The 24568-nt window shown below is 28.8% G+C and overlaps 1 protein-coding gene across 6 annotated transcripts in view; it reads right to left on the bottom strand.

Annotated features, from left to right (window-relative positions):
- Nucleotides 1–2448: 2448 nt before the first annotated feature.
- Nucleotides 2449–24568, bottom strand: part of IP3K1 (inositol-trisphosphate 3-kinase-like protein) — a 152565-nt gene continuing 130445 nt past the window's right edge. For all 6 annotated transcript variants that reach the window (XM_021148028.4, XM_071180618.2, XM_016048729.5 and 3 more), the window contains 9 exons: nt 11099–11347; nt 10081–10165; nt 9028–9174; nt 8833–8905; nt 7984–8119; nt 7218–7274; nt 6002–6175; nt 5232–5405; nt 2449–3090 (listed from right to left, as the gene is read on the bottom strand). In XM_021148028.4, the coding sequence (XP_021003687.2) occupies nt 3046–3090; nt 5232–5405; nt 6002–6175; nt 7218–7274; nt 7984–8119; nt 8833–8905; nt 9028–9174; nt 10081–10165; nt 11099–11347 (1140 nt within the window). In that variant the 3' untranslated portion in view covers nt 2449–3045. The remainder of the gene's footprint in view (nt 3091–5231; nt 5406–6001; nt 6176–7217; nt 7275–7983; nt 8120–8832; nt 8906–9027; nt 9175–10080; nt 10166–11098; nt 11348–24568) is intronic.

The following is a 24568-nucleotide window of genomic DNA, read 5'->3' as shown; positions in this document are numbered from 1 at the left end:
CGTGACTCTTCCACCATTTTTATTTATTATATTTTTTAGTTTATCGGATTTGCATCATCTATACATAATAATAAACGCGGCTGTTTGTCTGTAATCACAATATATCGCCCCACCGCTCAGGCACGAAACTCGGCACATAATTGTGTTTTGAGTTTTGACATAATGAAGAAGTATTTTTTTTTCTTTTTCAAAAATTTGGATTAGTTTTTTAGTTATCATTTTGTAAGAAAATCTATGCTTTTTCTTCTTCAAAGAGCCATATTCAAAAAACTATTAAAAAATGCATATACTTTTCTTCACTCTTATAAATGTATGCTAATGCGAACCTTACAATTGAAATATTAATTTTCGACAACTTAAACCAATAATATACGAAGGAATTAATAATTTAATTGTAAGGTTCGCATTAGTTTACATTTATCAAAGTGGAGAAAAGTTTAACTTTTGTCTGCAGCAGAACTGGATATGAAGACAAAATTGCAGGACAGGAACACTTTAATTGCTTAACACTAATCTTCAGATTTCCTGCTATGTTTAAAAAACTTAATTTGTGAAAACCTTTAGCGTGGCGGACAGCTGGCCGCCTTAGGCTGCTAGTTTTTAATATTTGAAACTATTGTAATATATCGCTAAATATATATACAATATTACGATTCATATTCCCGCGATTTTAAATATAAACCATAGATTTTCGTATTAAGTAAGTTCACATTGTGAATCGTATTCCCGCGATTTAGAAAATCGTACATCGCGATATTGGTATTCACGAGATTTGTATTTACACGTTTTTGAAATCTATATCGCAATTCGGTTCGTTTTGAAATCTATATCGCATAGATTTTCGTATTAAGTAAGTTCACATTGTGAATCGTATTCCCGCGATTTAGAAAATCGTACATCGCGATATTCGTAGTCACGTGATTTAAATCTATTATCGCAATTTGTATTTACACGTTTTTGAAATCTATATCGCAATTCGGTATTACTAGAATTAAAAATCCATTGTCGTAGATTTGTATTTTCGCTTTCTCAAAATCCAACATCGCGATTCATATACACGCGATTTTAAAATCCAATATCGCGATTCTTGTCAGAACGAAGTTTTTTCTGGAATTCGTTACTATAAAAGTATACTATTCTTCATAGATAGGTAATTTAGTTATAAAAAATATTAAATATAAATAGCATATAAATCTATCTTGTTTTTGCACACAATTTTCAGGGTTTTTCACTCATGTTCAGGCTATAAATAGATCAATTTTATTCATGGAAATATTAATTTTTTAACATAATAATCTAGCTTTTCTAACTAGATGATGGGTGATGAAGATTTAACCACTAAACGTTTTTTAAGCTTATATTAGGGGGACCAGAAAGTAATGTTTTGGTGCATTTGATATTTGTTGTTAAGATTTTATTTTTAACAGGGTGCGTAGCCAAATCTTTCAACAAAAAATAAGCACCCTTTAAGCTTTCAAAAAGTATTTTTAAGCACTACATACAGTAACAAAATAATTCCTTCTTTGATTATATTAGCGATTATAAAATGATCAAAAGACTTTTCGGTTCGATATCGGAGGCTGGAAAATGAAGCCCAAAATTGAGAATATCTTGCAAAATGAAGCAGAGTTGCACATGAGAGGGCAAGAATCTCACCCAACCCAGCTCAGTAGGCGCACATGTGGACTTGCAGGTATTTCATCAAACATGTTAAACGATTAGCACTTTCATACGCTACCGACCGACGGTACACCGAAATAGATTGTGGTTGAATGAATTCTAAAAATGTTTAATAGGACAATGCAAAAAGCACACTTTTGCATAATACATGGCGAAAATCGACATGGTAAAGAAAAAAATCTTTTCAGGAATGGAAAATTAAGCACTTTTTAAAAACACTGAATGAAAAAAGCACCTTTAAGGACTTTTTAAATCGAAAATAGGCACTTTTTAAAAACGCTACGCACCATGTTTAAACAATAATGTATTCACCCTCGTTGGCCAGACCTCAATGCCAGATTGAGAATGAAGCAAAAAAAAAATTTATTGGTTCTTAAGACTAATGAATATTTAATGCACTGAAACGAAATTACTTTCTGGTCCCCCTAATACTTATGCTAAAATATTTTTTTAATATAAAATTGGCATTACTATAATTTTTTTTTTCCAAGACTTTTTTTTTTGTTAGAACATATGGGGTACGATTACTAGTTACTACTTGTATTTAGTTTATAGTTTCATATTTTAAGTTTTTGTTATTAACATGCTCAAAATATTGTATATTTGCTTTCTGTAAATTAAAAATTATAAGGAAAATAGATTTAAATTTTCAAAAAGTGTGTAGTTGATTCTTAAAAATTAAGAGTAATTATGTGAACAACTTACTTTTTTTCAACTTACAGATTGAAAAAAAGAATGTGAACAAGATATTAGTAATAATGCAATACATAATATTATAGTTTTATTAACTAATCATAATAAATAAACTAAATCATATTTACAAAACAGCAATGTTTATGAACAATTTCTCAATCATGTAGCCGAAATATTAAGAACTCTATCAGCTGATATATACAGCAGTTTAAATACAAAGTATTAGTCTTTAAAAAAAATTAATACTGAATTATACATAATTTTTATACAATGTACAATTTTGCTTACATACAGAAATTGCGTTTCACATTACATACATATATATACATAACTACATTTTGGCACTGATAAAAAGTACAATTTCTAATACAACTGAATTATGAATGAATAACAAACATTTTAAGATCATGACTTGATTTCTAATACTTGTCATTAGTCACAAACTCTAATTAGTTGAAGAAAAAGTTTTGAACAAAGGCAATTTGCATTGGGATGTGTTGCTGAGAAACAAGATTTATAGGAACTTGCACAAAGATTTTTTAGGTGATCAAGAAAACAATCAACCTGTCTTGCTCACAATTAAAATGACTAAAATGAAATTCACAAAAAAAAAGAAAAATGAGGTCACAGATAGTGAAAGGACACGAATTTCATTGAAGGTGAAAGTTGAAACTAGGATGAACTCTTGTTTTTTATTTTACCACTTTCTTTCAATACCTGAAATAAGAAAAATTCAATTTAAAAAAGATTTTTTTCTTACATAAGCACATAATTTTCTCCTGGTAAAATATGTTAAGACTTGCTACAAATATTGAAACTAATCATATCTAAAAGATAGCAACAAAATTTTTCAAGTGTAATACTTGGTATCTTTACACATGTTAACTGTATGGTAAAAATGGAAATTTGTGTTACAAACATCTATGAAAAGTGGGAATTGATTAATTTGATAAGCTAAGTCTTCAAAATTATGTAGTATGCAGACTTCACCAATTTTTTCATTTTGTAAGACATTGCATAGTAACACTAAAAAAATTGCATGGTCAACAACTTTGTGATATTTGTGGTGGAAAACATAACGGTCACTTGGAAGAGTTAGAAACATTTGTTTTGGATGTTCATATAAAAAATAGTGTTTTTTTAAGTTGTTTTGCATGCATCTTGACATAAAATTTATTTTTCATTGATTTTTCTAAATAAATTTTTTTTTTATTTAGTTGCCAAAGTTAAAAAAAAAATTTAGTAAATGATAAGTTTAAGAAAATATTTTTTCTTAATTCAACTTCATTTAGCACACAACACCTTGTTAAAATCCTGAAAACAGTAAATTTCTTTTCATTTGATACAAACTTTGACATTTAACATATGAGCACGAAATTAAAAGCAGTTTTTCTTAAAAGAATCTGATGGATAAAAAGGAAAATTAAAAAAAAAAAAAAAAAGAAAGAATGTGGGTTAAAGTGTTTACTGAAATAATTATGCATGGATGACCATGTAAAGCTAAGCTAAACACAAATGGCGCTAGGGGTAAAAATTCATCATAAGACTTCCGGGTTACTCCTGACTAATTTTTAAGCCTGAACTTGAAACAGCGCACCATCCAATCTGAATATACGAATAGTGTTTACAATATAACACATTCTTTCAATTTAAATTTCAACAAATGAATTCGGAAGACTTCGCAAGCATGCTATGATGCAACCCAAAAAGTATCAAACACTGATATTTAACAGAAATATAGCCCACTAAGGGATAACACTCAAACCTTACTCTTTATTTATGTTTTCATATTAATTTTCTTAAATTTGCTTTAGGTTCACAACCTGTTAGAATCTGTAAATTGCAGGGAACTCTTATGAATAGTAAAATTACACGTAAATTTAATCACAAATTACAATAATAAAACTTCCTAGAATTATTGAGCTTGTTAACACATCGCCTCGTAAGCCGAGGAATACACCGGAAGTTTTATGAATTTCTTTAGGCTATTGTTATGTTATTTTTTACATACAATTAATACAGTAGGGAACTGATTATCCGGAACGATCGGGACCATCGCTATTCCGGATAACTGATTTTTCCAGTTTTCTGAATCGCTACAAAAAGCCGTTTTTTTTATTGTTAAACCCAACTAAAAAAAAAAAAATTTCTGGGAATAATCTTAAAAAGAAGAAAAAACGATGAAGTTATACACTAATGATTATTTCCAAAATGATTTTAAGGTAAACATCTTTCAAAAAAGAAAGAAAAATCCTAAAATCTTATGAGGAAAAAAAAAAAAAAATTTAAAAAATTGTGGGAAAATGTATCGAATTTCGTTCCGGGTTTTTGGTTTTCCGGTTTTCTGATTTCCGGATAACGGGTTCTTTACTGTAATTTGAAAATTTATATTTATGAAAAAGATAAATTAGTTTTGATATAAAAAATTTTATATTCTACCAAAGAGCAAACTAACCAAGTATCTCTAGCCAGATATATATATGTACTTGGTAAAAAGTTTAGTCAAGTTTCAGGATGATCCAGGAAGAAGAAAAAATTGACTAACAAAATTTCTAAATACTATAATTTTTTAATTTTTATAAATATATTTACACAAAAAGTCATCTGAGTATGCATTTTATTATAAGGCAGTTTAATATTTTAAAAAAATATATTTTTCTTACATTATGCTGAAGTTTGATGCTCCAAATTAAAGTACAGTCATTACTATATTGCTTTTAATGGAAACAATCTCCTCATAATTATGTAATACATGACACATATTTTTGATAATCATTTCCTACAACCATTAGGAGCATTTTATACAATATTTGATGGAATTAATAATAAAAAAAAAAGATGGAAGAAAAAGTACTTACAGTAATCAGATTGTCTAATCCCGTTAAATATCCATCTTCTTGATTTCCGTAAGTCCACTTTGATCTATGAGTGATGCTTACACCTTCTGGTAATGAATTTGTTTTGGCAAAATCTATCATCCATGCTCCTGCTCTTTTACCATCATGAATTATAAGAATACTGCTGCCTATAACCTGAAATATTCAAAACAATAATTAGACATCATTTACACATAAAGGATTTTGAGCAATATAATGTCAAAAATTTTTTTAAATATTGTTCAGGAAAGCGCTTTTGGTTAAATAGATCCCCGATTGCTAGTAGGCATGCAGATGGTCAAGTATACTGCACCGTTATCTGAAGGAAATTCCAGAAACTTGCGAAGTAACTAACCAGAAATAATACTAAAGAAGAATGATGTAAAAATTTTACTCTCAGAGAAAGTGTAGCTTTCTACATTACTCACAGCCAAATATTATAAAAATTTTTAGCATGGGTTTATTTCTTATAAAATTTTAATGTTAATTTTTTTTTACTGTAATTGGCTTTATTCATTGCACATTTTTTGTGTAATCAGCACAATTAAAAATGAAATTTATAACAAAAATTTTGTAATTTATTTTGTGCAAACCAAGTTTTTTATTATTATTACTAAGCTAATGCAGAGTTCATCGAGTAATTAAACCTTACTTAAAAGATATACATAAAATAATTGTACCATGTGGTGCTCAATTTGCAAAAATTAAAATCTTTTGTTCAACTATAATTGTAAAAATACTGTCATACTAACTTCATGTTGCCTGAAGAATGGCGACTTCTCTAGCTTTGCTCGTAAGTTTTGTAGCCTAGCAATCACTTGTAATCTTATCTTTTCACTTCCATTTAAGAACTGCCTCATTGTCTTGCAGATTTCATCTCTGGAGCGTAACAGTTTAAGATCTTTTGTTGGCTCCTGTCCATGAACCTAGAAACAATATTGAAATGTGTTACAATATTTCAGTGTGCAGAAAAAAACTATTCCTATATACTTATACTAAAACTAATGGTTTTCTTAGATGAGTTAAAACAGTTCAATATATTCGTTTTGACTTAAGGGACATTCATAGAGAGGCGATGGCTCAGGGGCTAGAGCATTTGCCTTCCAACGAGGTCAGCCAGGTTCGAATCCCGGCGATGACTGGTCGATACAAATCTGCATTCGGCTTGCACCGACCACAGTGCTGACGTGAAATATCCTCAGTGGTAGATATCATGGGTTAGCCTTTGCTGTCAGACTAACCGTGGGAGGTACTCATGGTCTTCCTCTCAATGTAACGCGAATGCGGGTTAGTTCCATCAAAAAGTCCTCAATGAAGGCGAATTTCTCCAAATACTTGATCCAGGAGTTCCTTTGACTGCTGGATTGGGTTCAAAATTACAAGGCTAAGGAGTTGAACATTAGTAGTCATAAACCCAAAAATTGGGTCGGCTGTTCAACGACGGTTATAAAATAATAAAAAAAAGGGACAGTCATAGAATAGTTTCTACTTCCTCTGTTGCAAACTAAGTAAAATTATATAAACTTAATACATAAAGTAACTGATTAATATCTTTGAATTTTCTTTTTTTTTTTCCAACTTTATTTCATTTTTTGAAATGCATTTTACTGAACTTAGTTCCAAAACTTTTAAGCTCAGAGTATTTTAAAACTTGAGCTATAAAGGTATTTTAAAAATACTTATAATCTTAAAATTAATATTGTGATGACTAGAGTCCAAATATACCACATTTCACTACATAAAATGAAAAAGATTTTCTGTAATATTAATTAGTTATTCAATAAGAAAACAGAATTCTGATCTGAAGGTAGCTGGTTAAATTACTGTCCCTTGAATCGTACAGAGTTTGATGAAAATTCAAGAAAATCCATAATTTATTTTTATCGATAAAAATAAAAATCTAGAATTCTATAATAACTAAGATTCTATATAAACTTTTCTGTTTTTTTAAAAAAAATGTATTCTTACCTTGAAACCCTCTATTCTAAAACCCAGTTCAGCTGAAGAGCTTAAATTTTCTCGAAACTGAAATAAAAGATTGTTTTCAGATTTAAAGAAGATAAACAAAAATACTTTGAAGTAACAAAATCAATGATAATAATTCAAAAATGATTAAGTTTAAATCATGTAGTCACAGTGAAGAAAATATTATTCCCTAACAACTTGATTAAACAAATACATGTTCGGTTTTTATTAATTTATTCAGACTAGTTTTATTTAAACTAATTACTAGAACTATAATATTTAATTCCAATTCAAAGTTTATGAACCTTAAACATAATTAATATATTCTAATGGATTTTAAACAATGTGCTGTTTTATATTAAGAGGGAAGACTAATGGTTGCTAAATGAATAAAATTGAGAAAATGGTGCAACTTATCAGAAACGGAGAATATAATTAAATTCACAATTATTAGTTCAATATTTTTAACTGATATTTAAAATTAATTTAAATTAGCAACACAACTCTAAAAAAAGTAATAATAACTTCATATGGCCATTAATATAATCATTATTTTTCTCAGTTTGATTTTTTTTTTTAAACTTTAAATGAAATACGATACATTTTATGAATAACACAAATTTCTAAACTGCCAAATCTTTGAAAGCTAAAATGAAAATATTTATTTTTTCTTAAATTTTAACAAAAAAGTAAAATAGCTTCAAGTTTGATCTTATGTAATTCTACTATAAAGTTTTATTTATGCACAAAATTTTAAGACTTTTCTAACCTGCATATATCTCAATTTAGTAATAGCCTTAGCTTCTTGCTCTTCTGGTGTGGGTGCATTTGGATCAACTTTTATCATTTTTTCATACAAATCAGTCCTAGCTTTACTGTTCTCAACTTCAGACTCTAAAAAAGTCCTAAAATAGAATAAGAGAATTAGAAAATAGAAGTTCCACATTTTAAAGAAATAGAAAAATGCTCTTTTTTTAATATTTTGGTGAATTCGCTAATAACAATTTATTAAATGTTGCCTCCTCATTAGGATTATTAATTCAAAAACTTTCATTTGAAAATAAAAATTGCAATACAAAAATTTACAAATTAGTAGATCTTATCAATAAATTTTATAACTTTTAGCGTAATAAAAGTTCAATAAGTTGAGTTTGAAACAAAATCCATTGGTGCTAGCTAGCATAAATATAAAGTGTTTTGTAATAACGATCTCTCAATTTCTGAATTTATGTTTCGAGAATACTTATCAAAAAAAAGTATGCATATTAAAGGGCATAAATACATATATTAGCAAGAAATAAATAAAACGTTATTGAAATCCGTCAAATCACTAGCGAGGAAGGCGATGAGAAAAACAATAAAACCAGTTTGATGGTTTCGTGTTGTTTGACTCTCATCTTTTAATCAATACAGAGGTTTTTTCCTTTCTTAAATATTAATTTGTGGTCTATGTGAGCAATTTTTTTTTCCATTTCATTTTTGACAAGGACTATAAAAATCTATATTAAGGGGATAATACCGAAACACCCTGTATATTAATCGCTGAACACAAATAGAAAAATACAAAAAGGTTGCAAGGAACAAATTGAAATAAAAGTAGATTTGATTTTTAACTTACCTAGTTCCCATTTTGATATCCATAACTGCAGGGTTTTTAAAATTATACAGAAGATCTTGCATTTCAATAAAATCTGAGTACTGAAGTTAAGGATAAAGATTTGTCATTTTTTCAAAAGATAAACATATATTTTTATATGAGAGACAGTAAATACATAGTTTGAAAAATAATGCATACTATTAATTGAAAGGATACATTCATTGTTATATTCTACATCTTTATAAAACTGTGGCACCATAGATTGTAGGGTATCTTTCATCAATTTTTCATAAGCTATGATTTCAATTCGGTCCTTTGAACTTTTCTTCCAGATTGTACCAGGCCCAGCAGGAGCAAATGATCCTACAAAGAAAATACAACTATAATACTCTCCAACGATTGCTATTTATCAAATTTAACCCTGAAATCATTCATTAGCTCTGAAACTAAATGGCACAAGAGTCGAAAATATAGAGTGATGTAAATGATGTGCGAGTTTAAAGGGTAAACTTTATAAGTTGTAACTTTATAACGTGAAATCATTTCATATCTGTATTTTCATAAGTGGAAAATAACTGTTCATAAATCGATTCTTGTGAAAATAAACTAGAAAAAAGAAAAAGTTCTATAGTTTTTCAATATGAAGAACTCCCCTAAACCATTCCTCGGGAGCAGTGGCTATGACTATGGTTACGAAGCTTAACTATTTTAAGTAGAGGTGTTTGGTCATTACTTAAGACAGGTTTCAGCGAGAGAAAGGGAATCAGATCAGAAAGAAGCTCCCCTCTTTGAAATGCTTCATTTCTTGTTTCCATAGCAGCAGGCTATCTTAAGACTTCGTGGCGAGGAGAGTTCTTTGTTGTTCTTTGGAGTTGTACTAAACAGTCCTGAAACCCTTTTATGCCACTCTAAATACATTTCAAGCGATTTGTAAAAATAAATCACCACTACACCATGACTGTTCAAATTCCTATATCTCGACTATAATTATTTTAATAGCACAATTTAAATAAAATTTAAGGTTTGATAATAAGCAGAATAGGGTTTTAACGGACATTTTCGTGAACGTTAGTTTTTAAATGCATTAGCAATAAGTCGTTTTGTTCATTAAAAATAAGTTGATGTAACAAGTAGGAAAAAAAATTAAGCTCTACATATGCATTTGAACAATTATACACCTTATATTTCGCACATTTTTATAATGTCCTTCGTTCATAAAATACTTCAATTTAAATACGTTATTTTAAACCAACAGTTAATAATTTATACCTTCGTGTCCAGACAGCTGTACCCAATTGTTGAGTCTGTTTTTCAACAATACATTGCTAGCTGGAGCCGTAAGATCAAGTGCGTTCTATCAAAAGAAACAGATTCAGAATGAGAACATCTTTTTTTATACCAAAATATACTTAGTTTTTAAAAATTATATGCATTTTCTGTTTTAAAAAAAAAAAACAGGTTTTAGTATTATTTCACTTTAAAAAAAATAATACATATTATTATTATTATTTTTTGCAATATTATAATTTGAGCATTGTAAACTCTTTAGAATTTTATTATAGAATAATAAATTCCATTGAGAACAGCTTCTTTATTGAAAATGAAAACTTTAAGCCTAACTTTGAAGCATTCGAAGATTCCTTACAATTCAAAATTTTTTGCCCTATCATTAAATAAAATAAAAAAATAAATATTAACTAAAATTTATTTTTGCATACAATTATCCTTAGATGAACAAATTTTATAGTTGTGTGTAATTTTTTTAAAAATTCGTTTAAAAAGTTTACGAGATACAGCGAAATACGCAAAAATAAAATTAACATTATAAGGTTCAAACTAAAACTATTCAAGGTGGTTCGTTTCCCCCCCCCCCCTTTCTTTTGTGCACTGTACATTTTTCCAAAAATAAGATGTTTTGAATTTCAACTTCGTCTAACAGTATGCACTTTTCTACTATGTTTCGAATTTCAATTCTGTCAAATAATGTGCTTTTTTCTGATAACATGACACATAAATGTTTGCCTGTTGAATTTCTATTTGAAAAATAGAGCTAATAAAAAAATGTTTTAGCTTTTTGAATGAGTTTTCTAATGTTCTGAGCAAAAACATTATTTTCTCTCATTTTAACAGTTTTAAAACGAATTAAGAGCAACATTTTTAGAAAATTCTTACATTCATTATGTAATGTTCTACATAGACGTATAGGAAAAAAGGCTTGTGTACATAAATGTTGTGATATTACAAAAAATAAAAATCCTTACAAGTTACAATTAGAAATAATACTTACAAGAGCCAATAGCTGCAGAAGGGTAAGCTGATCAGGGCAAGCCTTGTTGATATCAGGATTTTTTCCTTCATTAGATTCGGTATTGTTTGTTTTAGAAACGCTTGCTTTTGCTGAACCGAATGCATTTCTGGCAAACTGGTGGACCCTGCTACGAGACAGATTCTTTCTGGGACTTAGGTCGTTGTCTTTGTCTTTAGGACGCAGAATATTAGAAAGTTCTGCAGCCTGATTATCAGCCTTTTTAGCGGCCTAAAAAGGAAAAGGAAAAAAATTATACATAACTTTTAAAAATATCGCATTAATACATATAAAAGATATTGTATTACTGGTACAGATGATGAGTAATAGCAACTAGTTAAATATGAGATCTGCAAAGAACAAATATTTGATAGATTTCTTTTACGGAATTATCAATTATTTTTTTTACAATGCGATGTTCTCACGAAAGAGAATGCGGTTATGCTGCTTCAAACCCAAGGTTATAAAAGCGCATTTAAGATGTCAAAATCGATCTACTGAAAACAATGTATGTCCGACGCAAAAAATAAAGTGGAACAAGGAATCAAACTAAAGAAAAAACATTGCTAGAGATGATGTGAATTATGAACTTATTTTAGAACGACAATTCTCATAAGAAGCATTTTCATTGCATTGTAGTTACGTTTTTTTCTTTCATTTTCCGACTTTTGTTATTTATTTTTTAAGGACGTTTTTAACTTATCCTACATAAGATAAGTTTTTTTTTTTTTAAAAAAAGTAGTACATTAGCTTAATTTACTTCATTAGAGCCAGTTTTAAAAACTACTAAAATAAAACTAAGGAGAAAAAAACTAAATAACAACTTATCTTTAATATAATAAAAATTAAATGATTGCGGAAAACATTAAAATTTTGAGTGATTAAAACTTAACTTTGCACATTTTTCTTTAATTTCGAATTACGTTTCCCAGCAAGTGTGCTAAAATCCTCATAATATTTATCTGAACAAATAAAGCAAGTTAACAAAGCAGTAAAACTTAGCTTACTTTAAGCGCTGGAATACGGATAGGAAATAAACTTAATTAAATGGGTTGATTTAAGGCTTTTGCATGGGAATATATTCTGAATAGCATTCATTCAATCCTCACAATAACCACAGGTGAGGGAAAAATCACGATTTTTTAAATCAGACCTTTTTAATTTTTTTCACATTTTTAATGGAGAGGGTGAATTCTTCACATTTAGTGGAGCTCTGATAAAATGTATTAATGCTAAAGGTTATTTAATAACAATATTTTAACTAAAATATTTAATATATCTAACTGAAAATTGTTAAATAATTATTAGAAATACTAATCAAATGAAGAATTTAAATCAGGAAAAAAAATTTGTGTAAATTATTCTTGGCGAAGTAAGTCTTTCATTATTTACAAGCACAAACTGCATATTCAGTAAAAAAAAATTAAAAAAAAACCTTGTATTTACATAAACATTAATCAAAATAAGTAAAATTGAAATATGTTTATTAAATAGCAAACTATTTTACATACAGCAATCATTTGTTTTAGTTATTTGACTATTTTTGGACATAAAATAATACTTTACATGCATTGCCCTCTCATTAGTTAGTTGAATAAAACCTTCAATACAAACAAAACAAAACAAAAAATCAGGATTTTTTCAACTTTAAAATTAATTTTGCTTAAATTTATTTATTTATAAATTATACTGTGTAAAAATATTTACGCCTCAAATCAATTATTTTAAAAAAAATGAGTTGATTTAAATCATGATCCTCCAATCTTCACAATAACAATGATTTTATTATTTTAAGGTTCCATATTGTTTTTGTTTTTTTTTCCTTCTTTTCATTCATAATTTCCTTTATAAATAGCCGTAAATAATCATATGGTTTACTACAATAATGGCATTCGTAAATAAATACGTCTGTATTTGTTCTAAGTGTGACGCAACATTCTTTCTACATGAGAGGTTTCGGCAAATTACGTCTCTGACGTGAACAAGGAGTATTAAGAAAACGGAATGACGTTCGCTGATTTCATTTTCATCAAGCCGATGATCGGTTGAACGAGGAAGACGTAGTTTTAATTTCTTGAGAAATTGGTTGAAGAAGAAATTGCAAAATTAATCTAGATTTTAATCTGGCTATAGACGCACTTTTATTGAAATTGGTGATATTTGTTTTTTCCGTTAGATTTTTAACTTTCGAATAATTTCAACAACAGATTTATTAGAAGAAGTGAAAAATTTAAAAAAATTTGTTTCAGCAGATTTTTCTGAAATTACTCCGTTGTCCTAGTGGCAACAATAAGGCGAATATTCTAGACCTGAGATATTGTAAATATTTTATTTATTTTTGTATCTCTGAACTAAAAACCGAACATTTCTTCCATTTTTAAAGTTAACATTTTACAGTCGATGACAGGAAAAAAAAAAAGAAAAAATTATTTTAGGTTTCAGAACTTAAGTACTAGGACCCGTATTTAACGAGGATCTTGGGGAAATAAAATAAAAAAATCCTCGTTGAATTCGAAAGATTAGTACAATTTAAGGCTTAAAAATAATGAAAAATCACATGAATTTCTTCCAGATAATCTTTATTTATAAGTGAAAGTATATTTTTCTAACATTTTTTAATATTACAAAATTTCATTAAAAAGTGAAGGTATATTTTTCTAAGGTTTATTTTTTCATGTTACAAATTTTTTTTTAAAATTTAATTTTCGTTGTGTAACACTTGATGCATTAAAACGTTGATATTTTTTTTTTTTTTAATTTAAAAACTTAAAATTAAGAGTTGTTTCTTTATTATAACCTAATTTTATATTACCTTATTACACTACATTTTAAGATAAGTTTAAACATAGATTAAAATAAGTTTAACACAACTATTAAGAATACAACTATTATTTTTTGGTGTAATTTACATTCATATGCTATTATAAATTACCATGGTTCCAGCGTTGAAATGGGGGCCTCTTCGTTTGGCGACAAATTTCACTTGCACAATTTTGCTGAAACCCCGTTTCTGGTTACTATGTTGTTTCATTTTCTGGCTACTTTATTGTTTAACTTTCAAGTTGCCCAATTTTTGTTTATCGGTATAAGATTTGTTCCTTTCATTTCGCATAAGTTTTTTCTTTAAATTCTTTAGCTTTTAGTGAAACAAAAACATCTAGCTTAATGCAATTCGCTAAGATTATGTGGCTAAATTATATTACATTACAATTTTAAGTATAAACACAGAGACATGATGATGATGGTCAAATATATTTCAGTGGACTAGATTCTTGAAAATGTTGATTCGTTTTCGAATGCTTATCCTGATATTTTTTCACTTACTTTAATTAAAATTTCTTCATTAAAAATGTATATTGCATTAATTTAGGATTAGGATCATCAATTAAAAATAACGCAAATAATTCAAGCCATATGGATAATATTTCTTTTTTAAAAAAATCATTCTCAGATATCTTCAAAAGGTGTGTGATGCATTCAATATTTCACATTTGTTTAAGCTAAATTGCTATTTCCTCTCACATTTTTATTTCATTATCAGACAATTTATTAAATAAATTTCTTTAGCGAAAAACCAACTTCCGTTTGATGATAAAGAAAAAAGAGCAACTTAGAAGAAATTCTGTCCCTGAAATACAGACCTGTTCCGACAACGGCCTTCTAATGCCGAACAACTTAAAAGAGAAAAAACAAGTTCTTTAGCGCAAATACAATTATTGCCGATTGACAAACAAAGAATCTTAGGAAATAGCGGATGGTTTAAAGAATGTCGTTAAACAGAAAGTTCGCAAGCATTGTTCGAAAAACTCGTGCCTTCAGAAAAACTGAAGCTTTTCCCACGTGGTGATAAGGAAGATTTGTAATTTATTGCGTTTTTAAGAGATAAGACTAGTTTAGATAAAAATTTGAATATAGACTTATGATCCGCTTTATGAACTGGTTAATTAATAAAGTAATTAAAATGAACGTAAACCGAATAAATGCTTGATATGATTTTGATAAGATATACAATAGAATTGAAGGAAACCGATTTGAATCGGACGTCAGACAACTTAAGCGTGACAAACTTAAACGGGTAAATCAAAATATAAATAGAGGCTTCAATTTATAAACATAATTTGATATACGTCAAGTAAATACGTAGTTTACTTATCACGAGATTGTATTAAATGCTAATTATTGCATTAATAACATTTTTCTTTTTTTTGACAGACTCTGCTTTGGACCAAGAGATATTTCGAGATAAAAAGGGTTTATTACATAAACTAGCCACCTAAGGTGACCAGCTGTCCGCCACGCTGAAGGTTTTCACAAATAAAGTTTTTTAAAACATAGCAGGAAATCTGAAGATTAGTGGACAATTAAAGTGTTCCTGTCCAGCAATTTTGTCTTCATATCCAGTTTTGCTGCAAATGTATTATAGCTCTTGAGGATGTTTGAAATTATATAGCTACAACGCTTAAGAAAAAAAAAACTAAAATGCTAAATACATGAAAAGAACACGAAAACGAATAAATTTTTATGGTATCAATTTCTATTTCTATATAATTTTTTATGGTATCAAATTCTATTTCTATATCTGTTACGTCAAGCACTCAGGTATTATAATTTGATCTAGTTGTGCTTGTATAATTTTGATCTAGTTGCGCTTTCTACGTCATTTTGTTAACATAGTTTGGTTTGTTATTTAACATCGTTTGGTTTGTTATTTCTAAGTTAACTTTCAAAAAATTGGCTGGCATCAGCATTTTTATTCTTTAAGTTGTTTATTTCTTCTTTTGGAATTCGTTCCTTTTTAGCGAAATGTTTTTCAACCTAATCGAATTCTTTGCCGACTGTTCTCTGTATATATAAAGAAAATAAAGTAAATATTTTTAAAGTGTTGTGAAAAGAATTTTTAGTTGTACAAAGTACTACAATATCGCTATAAAAATTATCGTCTTCGCTTCAGAAAAAAAAAAATAGAGCGTGGAAAGAAGAAAAACTTATTATAACAATTATGAACAGCGACAAATATATCAAAGCGAAGCGTTCTATTTACGTATCGAATATGTTGCCACATTTTTAATACGAAAGTTAAACTTTTCTCCACTTTAATAAATGTAAACTAATGCGAACTTTACAATTAAATTATTAATTCCTTCGTATATTATTGGTTTAAGTTGTCGAAAATTAATATTTCAATTGTGAGGTTCGCATTAGCATACATTTATAAGAGTGGGGAAAAGTATATGCATTTTTTAATAATTTATTCGCGATCGCAACGCTCGAGTACGCCATCTAGCGGGAGACTGAAAATATCGGACATTAGTTCCCACAAAGCCATTGGCAATGACGGACGCCATTTTATTAGCAGCAAATAAGAAGCAAAATTTCCCTAAGGAAAAGGTAGAACTTCTTGAAAAAACTAACCAGAACATGCCAAACATTGAAGCAGAACACGCCAAGCATTTGAAGAACAATTTCTCGATACTTTTTACCTTTCTATTACCAACAACATAACTTCCAATTTCATGATCACTTGCTGTTACAGATTGTGTGTATTACGGTAAAATAATTTTTTCTGCCTTCAATTCATTACAAATTAAAGTGAAATCAGCATTGCTTTCGTCATTCCAGTGAATAAATAAGAATTCAGAATATGCACAGAACTGTAAATATATAGTTATAGAATATTGTTCTTCTTTATAGAATAGTATATATTTCTGTATCTATATTATTCGTAAAACAACAATAAAGAATCATCCGAACTACTTTAAATAGATTCATTTGTGCTGATTATTAATAGATTTGTATCGTTTTCTTGGTAATTATTTTTTTGTTTTGAAGGAATAATTTCAACTAGAATTCAGCTATTCTGTTTTTAAGCTACATATTCAAATTCATATCGAGATCTTACATTTATACAATTTTGATGTGTGGTATGTTATCTAAAAGTAATGAAGGGATAATCTATGCATATATTATTTGAAAATAAAATTTTCAAACGAAGAACATTTCATTTGGAATTCTGCGGATTTATAAAACAGGTGAGTGTTATGATTTTTATAATAAAAAATTTGCTTGTAAATATTTTTTTTTCTTATTTGATGATAGTTTCTACAGAATGGTTTTTTACGTCTGATTAAGAACTATATGAATAATAAAAAAAGAAACAATATGAAAGTTTTTATTTCAATGTAAAGATTTCTTAAAATCGTTTTTTATCCTAAGAATTCTTTATTTTCCGTTTTTTAGTTTATAATTTTTTGATAAAAATCGTTGTCAAAATACTTTTTTTGAAAAATTAAAGGGTATAACATTATGTGTTTATGTATATTTCTTGTATATTCTAATGTTTGAAGTAATATGATTCAGAAAAGTAAGGAATAAAAATTCGGTATTTACGTATTAATGCCACCGCCGCTACAGATTTGGCGGCTTTTAAGTGCCGCCAATCTACACTTAAAATTTTTGCGACAAATCATAAAATAAAACACTTTATTTAAAATCAAAGTAGTCAGTCGGATTTCGGTGGAAAATGAGCCGATATAGAATTTAGCATAGATTCAAAACAATCATTTTGCCATATGAACTCTGATAAATAAGATTCCAAATGAAATAACATTTCCAAAACGTACGTTTACTAAGATAAAGTTTCATGTTGTGGAAATTGGTACATTTTCGTTTTTTCGGTAAAATATTTCCCTCCTGAAAAAATAAAATTGCATCTTGTTTTGTTTTTGGCAAATCCCAGAGACGAATTTTCGTAGCACTAAAAATGGCGACAAAAAAGAATTGTTTTTTTGTTTTTGTTTCGTCAGCATTCTTTATTTTACGTTTCTTAGTTTCTAAATAATGTTTTTTATTGAAACTTGAAATTTTTTGATAAAAATTGTTGTCATAAAACTTTTTTTACAAAATTAAGTTTCATAAAATTGTAAGGTTTATGTATACTTAACTTTCTGTTCATTTTAATTTTTGAAGTAATATGATTCTTAAAACTATAGAATGTAAAGTTTATGTACAAATATTTTTCCAATATGTTTTGGATATTCCTTCTCTAATAAAAAGAGATACCATTTTGTTTTCGTTTGCATAAGAAAGAATACCAAATATTTTTCTTTTTTAAATTTAATTAGCCACAATAAAGAAGGAACGTTGCAATGCTACGTGCTACATTAAAGACGTCTCTAGAGTAACTGAATATGGAAATCGCAGGTATCCGTCTCATACAACAACGCCCCCTATAGTTCGTTGCGATCGCGAATTGAATATGGCTCTTTGAAGACGAAAAAGCAGACGAAAAGCATAGACTTACAAAATGACTGATAACTAAATAACTAATCAAAATTTTTGAAAAAGAAAAAAAATACTTCTTCATTATGTGAAAACACAATTATGGGCCGAGTTTCGTGCCCGGGCGAGGCTTCTGGGGCGATATATTGTGATTACAGACACACACACACAGCCGCGTTTATTATTATGTATAGATAGATGATGACATGAAGATCTAATACATTAATAAAATTGACTTGTAGGCTTACCATTGAAAACAATTTTAAAGTGATATATTTTTATATTCAAATTCCTAAGTTTTCGATATGATTTGACGGCATTAATACATAAGTACAAAAAGCTCCTAATAACTCATATCGATTTTCTTACATGCAAGTAAAGATTAATGTACGTTTAAATAGTAAAAGTTGGAATTTAATTAATAAATTTAGGAAAGTTTTCTCTGTTTGTACGTACATTTTAAAATTTTAAAGAAAACACAAATATTCGCTTTCAAATGCAAATAGAAAATTAGTTACTGTGTGAATTTGAATAATTCATTACATTATAATGCGGATAAGAGTAACTGAAATTTTCTGCACAGGTAAATGCTAGTAAAGGAATATTTCTACTTTGGCGCTACAAGTTAGGTAATATTTCCTACCAAGTACAAGCAATTGAAAGTCAAATACATACAAATGGGTCATTCTTGGCCCATTAAAAAATGTTTATTATTTTTTTTAATATTGTTAAATAATCTATGTTCTAATGTAACAAAAAAATGCGTATTTTTAATTTACATTTTATCGCAACTAGCAAGCCTTCACCTTATTAAACAGCGTATCTTCCAAGAAAACTTTTCACTCTAACATGTTTGAGTCTGCAATGAAAATTTCTTGTCAGTAACAATAACGAACCGTTACGGCTTGTTGAAAAATGACGTGTTAACTCGTCCAAAGGTTTAATTTGAAAATTAATTAGAACTCAGCTTATGATTTTTTTTTTTCAAAGTTAAAAACAAATTCATATTTGTACCGAAATGTATAATTTTGTTCAGTAAATACCACTTAATATAATAATTTGGATTTGTACTGTAGGTCATGTTATTTCAGAAAACTACCACCAATCAATTAACGTTAGCCAAATAATAGACTTAAAAACTTCAGGAAAAGGAATTTTTTCAACTATTTAAATATATTTCACGCATGAAACTGCAGTAGGATATGGTTATTTTCTTCAAACATGGTTAAGATAAATCAAATGACATGCGATGCAGCAGGATATAATAAAAATATCTATTGTCAAAAAATGCGACAGAATGACAGACAGAAAGAGGACCTTGTCGTTTTATTTTAATGCGCTGGTTCACTGACCCAAGTCCACACGCAAGGTTTACGGTTTTTCTGGGTTAGGGCATTAAGATAAACAGCACGTTTGGTAAAATACCGCGTTTCCTCATCGTTAAAACGAATCAATTGAACGACCGTGAACCAAGGAGGAAATACAAATATACTATTGGCCCAATCCAACAGACAAACACTATAAGGTTCATTAACAAAATACTATTTTCATTCATAAAATGTCATACTATTAATCGTAGTCTATACTAAATCCGGGTACAGCAAAATGTTTTTTCTCTGAATAGTTGGAAATACTGGTTCTTTCCAAGCGTGATCAAGACACTAAACATTCGAATGCTCTGTCATTAAATTGCAGATATTTAATTTTGCCATACAAACAGTTTAAATGACAGTCATGCAAAGCACTGTATTCAGCCTCAAAGGATACAGCCTCTGAAATACTAAACTAGAGAGTTTGGTGGTTCAGACTAGCTTTTTTTGGTTAATTAACAATAATTTTCAATAGTTTTGGCAACATTATAATTAATGCTTTTGGTTATTTTACTGTAATTTTCAATGGTTTGGGTTAATTTAGTGTCATTTTAAATGGTTTGGGTTATTCAGAGCCTATAAGGATATCAGATTATTAGCCAGTAAATTAGCTAAATACTTTAAGTATTCGCCAATTTTTGAAAGTCTTCACCAAATGCAAATCTTAATAATTTTTTTAAGGTTTTTTTTTCCCTCATAGAAATTTGAACCAAATTCTAATTGGTTATGCGGCATATATATCGAAAATTACTATAGTCGAGTAAAAAATACTGATTCGTTTAGATTCATTTCGGCATAATTTTGAGGATCGAGTTTAATATATATTTTACTTTCCCGTGAAAAAAAAACATTCGCCACAACACAATTTTACTCGCCAAATTTACGACTGTAACGCATTTGGTGAAGTGGCGCGAATGCTTAGCGCCGCTCTGGTTATTTTGGAGAAATTTTAAATGTTTCAGGTATTTCATTTTAATTTGCAAAGGTTTGTTATTGAATGGTTATTCAGACCACAATTCGGCGAGACAGTTATAGGTTTTCATTGTTATTAATATAATTTAGTCGTTAGGAACAGCAATTTTACTTAAGAGTATTTTTTTTTTCATCCAGTACATATCATTTATTAAACTTAAATTACAAATTTTCCCACAAATACGGTTTAAATTAGGCTAAGGAAAAGAAGAAAAAACGCGGCACTGATCATTTAAAGGTTACGAATTCGTATCCCATTAAATGGTATCAACACATTCAATATACGCTGCATACTATATGTTTCATCTATTCAATCTTCCAGCGACAGCTGAGCGATCCGAATTCCGCATCCGGCTTGCACCGACCACAGTGCTAAGGTAAAATATCCTCAGGGGTTAGAGTCCCCTTGCCTTCGGGCTACCCATGAGTGGTTTTCCTCTCCGTCTAACGCAAATGCGGGTTAGTTCCATCAAAAAGTCCACCACGAAGGCAAATTTCTCCCAATACTTGATTCAGAAGTTCGCATATCTCCTGGATTGAGTTTAAATGGCTACGGAGTTGAACATTAGTAGCCGTAAACCCAAAAAATTGGGTCGGCTGTTCAACAACGGTAATAAAATAAAATATACCTTCATTCAAATATTCACGAGATCACATAGTAAAGAATTCTGCAGAAATAAGCATTTACTCTTTTGAAAGCTTTGTTGTTTTCTTTAATACAATACTCAACTATTTTAAGCTTTGATACGTCCAACACAAACATAGTTGCAACAGGAAGTCCTCATCTCTAATGGTATCTAATAATAGGAAAAATAATAAGAGCCGGGAGTTCCTTCATAACCACGCCTTCCCAGCTTGTAAAATGTCACCGCATGATAATTTTTTTTATGAATCATTTAACGCATGGGAAGAATCATAACTACTTTCAATGCGTGTGAATTAACAAAGAAAAAGCAAGTTTTTTTTTTTTTTCAAACTGCCATCAATTTTTTAATTACCATAACAATTTAACTAGACCACGCCTTTAAATAGCAATTTTCTTTTTACACATGTTCGAGCAAAAATCTGAAATGGTAATATCAGAAATAAAAGAAATATCGGAGAAAATCAGGCCCTTTGCATAAAAATAGTTAAAATATCAAACAATTTAGTAAAAACAATAGAGAGCCGATTGGAAAACCGATTTGGTTGATGATGAAAAATTGTGAAAACACAAAATATTTTTTAAACATTTAAAAACAGACAAACGTAAAATACTAAATTAATTTTCAAGAAAATGCTGATTGCAACAACTTTATATCTATTAGAAAAATCCGAAAAACTAACATAACGCCTGATATATTTCTTCCATTCCAATTAAGCGAAAACTTGCTATTTAATATCTTTCGAATGATAGTTTATTTTATTTTATTTTTGCCAGCACTGACCAGATTCTGAGTTCACGACTATCAATGCTCAACTCCGTAGCCTCGTAATTTTCAATCTAACCCAGAAGACAACTCCTGGATCAACCATTGGGATAAACTTGCCTTCGTGGTGGACGTCTTGATGGAACTAATATGCATTTGCATTACACGGAGAAGAAAATCATGAAAACCTCCAACGGTCAGCCAGAAGAGGATTCAAACTTATGATCCGTTTACCACTGAGTATATTTTACGTCAGCACTGTGGTCGTCGCGAGTAGGGAAAAGAATTCGTATCAACCAGCTACAGCTAGGATTCGAACCCGGATCACCTCATTGGGAAACGAAAGCTCTATTCCCTGAGCCACTACGGCTTACTGCTAGTTTATTGGTGATGAATAAATACGATTAAAAGCGTCGGTAACATTTTATAACTTATATATACATTTTAAACCTTTGACGGTTGCGTTCGGAAGGAGAGAAGGTTAAAGAACAGAATTGAGAATTTAAAAAATGAGAAGATAAAAGCATAGACTTCTACATAAAAATCAAATTCGGTTACTTATATTTTTATGCATTTAATCGAGTGCCGTGTTCTCTTGTGAAGTCTACAAACTTAGCTTGATAGATTGGAAAATAGTAAAAATTTCCTTTTCAAACTACATGAATTGTTATAATCTTTTTAAGGTTTTGATCATACAATTTTGATTTCGATTAAAATACAAAATTATATTCTATAAAAAAAAAATTTATGAGCACTTCATTCACAATATAAAATCGAATCTTACAAAGCAAAACATATCGTTAGTCTTCTAAAATAACAAGTAAAAATTCTAATTGTGATTATTTTTACTGGCTAAGCGAGAAAAAATAATTTACGATGAACTATGTTACGCCGTAAGCCTTTTTACAAATAGAAATTACGTTCCCAAAACGTCAGTCAAAAAAAAAAGTAGAGGAACTAAAAGTCTGACAGTACTTTTTTTGTGACTACAAAATACATAAAAGATTTGACATAAATTTGATCAACATATCTAGAGTAAAAGCAAATGTCAGGGTTCAAACCATACAATACAATGGGCAATATCTTGTTTTTAAAGGAAGAAATATTGCAACTCTTTTGATAAGTCTTTGAAAAGTTTGATTTATCCCGGTTTCATTCATTCGAGAAGAAGTAGGCTACAGGCGAAGAATAAGGTCAAATGTGTACATTTGCGCAAATAAAGAAAATAAATTAAGAAGAATATCGTAATTTGCATACTGCCAAACTACACATACGGCATGTTAGAAATGATTTGAATCTACTTCTTGGCAAATTTATCTAAATATACACACTGCTAAAACTGCGAAGTTGGTTGAATCGTAATTTAGTGCAAATTTGCCACAACTTTTGAAAAGTAACGGGTTAGCACTTCGTTATTGATGCATCGCACAAATTTATGGTTCAAGGTATCAATGTTGTAGTTTAACCGATTTGCTTGTACTTTAGTTAGTGGACTTTTACAAACTAAAAAATAGATAGCTTCATTTTATTACGAATTTAAGTCAATTACGCCATAGGGAAGAAGAAAAAAACACAATTTTTATAAGTAATAACAATATAAATTTCCTTAAAGTAAGATGAAAAAATCATAAGATAGGATTTTTTAAGACAGTATTGAAAAAACTAACCCCATGTAATTTGAGGTAAAGATGGAATTCGAGATTTCAGGAAAATGTGTCTAGGTGAAATTTCAAGAAAACCTGTTATAATATATCTTGAGTGATTAAATTAAAGTTTTGAACGTTAGTTTTTGAGGAACAGAGCAAAATGTAACTTGAAGTTGAACGTACAAAATAGTGACAGCGGTGATATTTTTGGAATATACTCTTTTTAATATTGTTGATGAATTGATATGGGGCAAATGAATATTGCTGTTTATCACTGCATAAAAATAGACAATAAAATAAATGGTTTTATATTCTTTTGGATTTTCAATGGTTTGGAAGAATTATTAAATATCCAAAGCATTAAATGTTTAATTAGTCGTGATTGAAAAGTTAAAATTTTGCAATTCAAAGAGCAATTAGAAAACGTTGCACTCAGTCAATTCAAGTACTTCACAGTCAAGAAATTATTATTAAAATAACATTACATAAGAAACAAATGTATTGACATATTTGGTAGTTCAGTGTAAAATTTTATAATACTCTATCGATAAATTTTATAAAAATTTAATTTTCCCTTAACTTTAAAAATTGAAATAAAGGAATATTATAAAATCGATGACAGTAAGAGGAAATTTTAATATATATATATATATATATATATATATATATATATATTATATATATATATATATATATATATATATATAAACAAAAAGATATAAATTAATAAAATAAATAAAATATAAATTAATAAAGGAAGAATTGTAAGACAAAAAC

This window comes from Parasteatoda tepidariorum, chromosome 8, assembly GCF_982258835.1.
Source record: "Parasteatoda tepidariorum strain Cologne lab strain chromosome 8, Ptep-v5.0, whole genome shotgun sequence".
In the NCBI taxonomy this organism is placed as follows: domain Eukaryota; kingdom Metazoa; phylum Arthropoda; class Arachnida; order Araneae; family Theridiidae; genus Parasteatoda; species Parasteatoda tepidariorum.
This window is presented reverse-complemented; position numbering and strand designations above follow the sequence as displayed.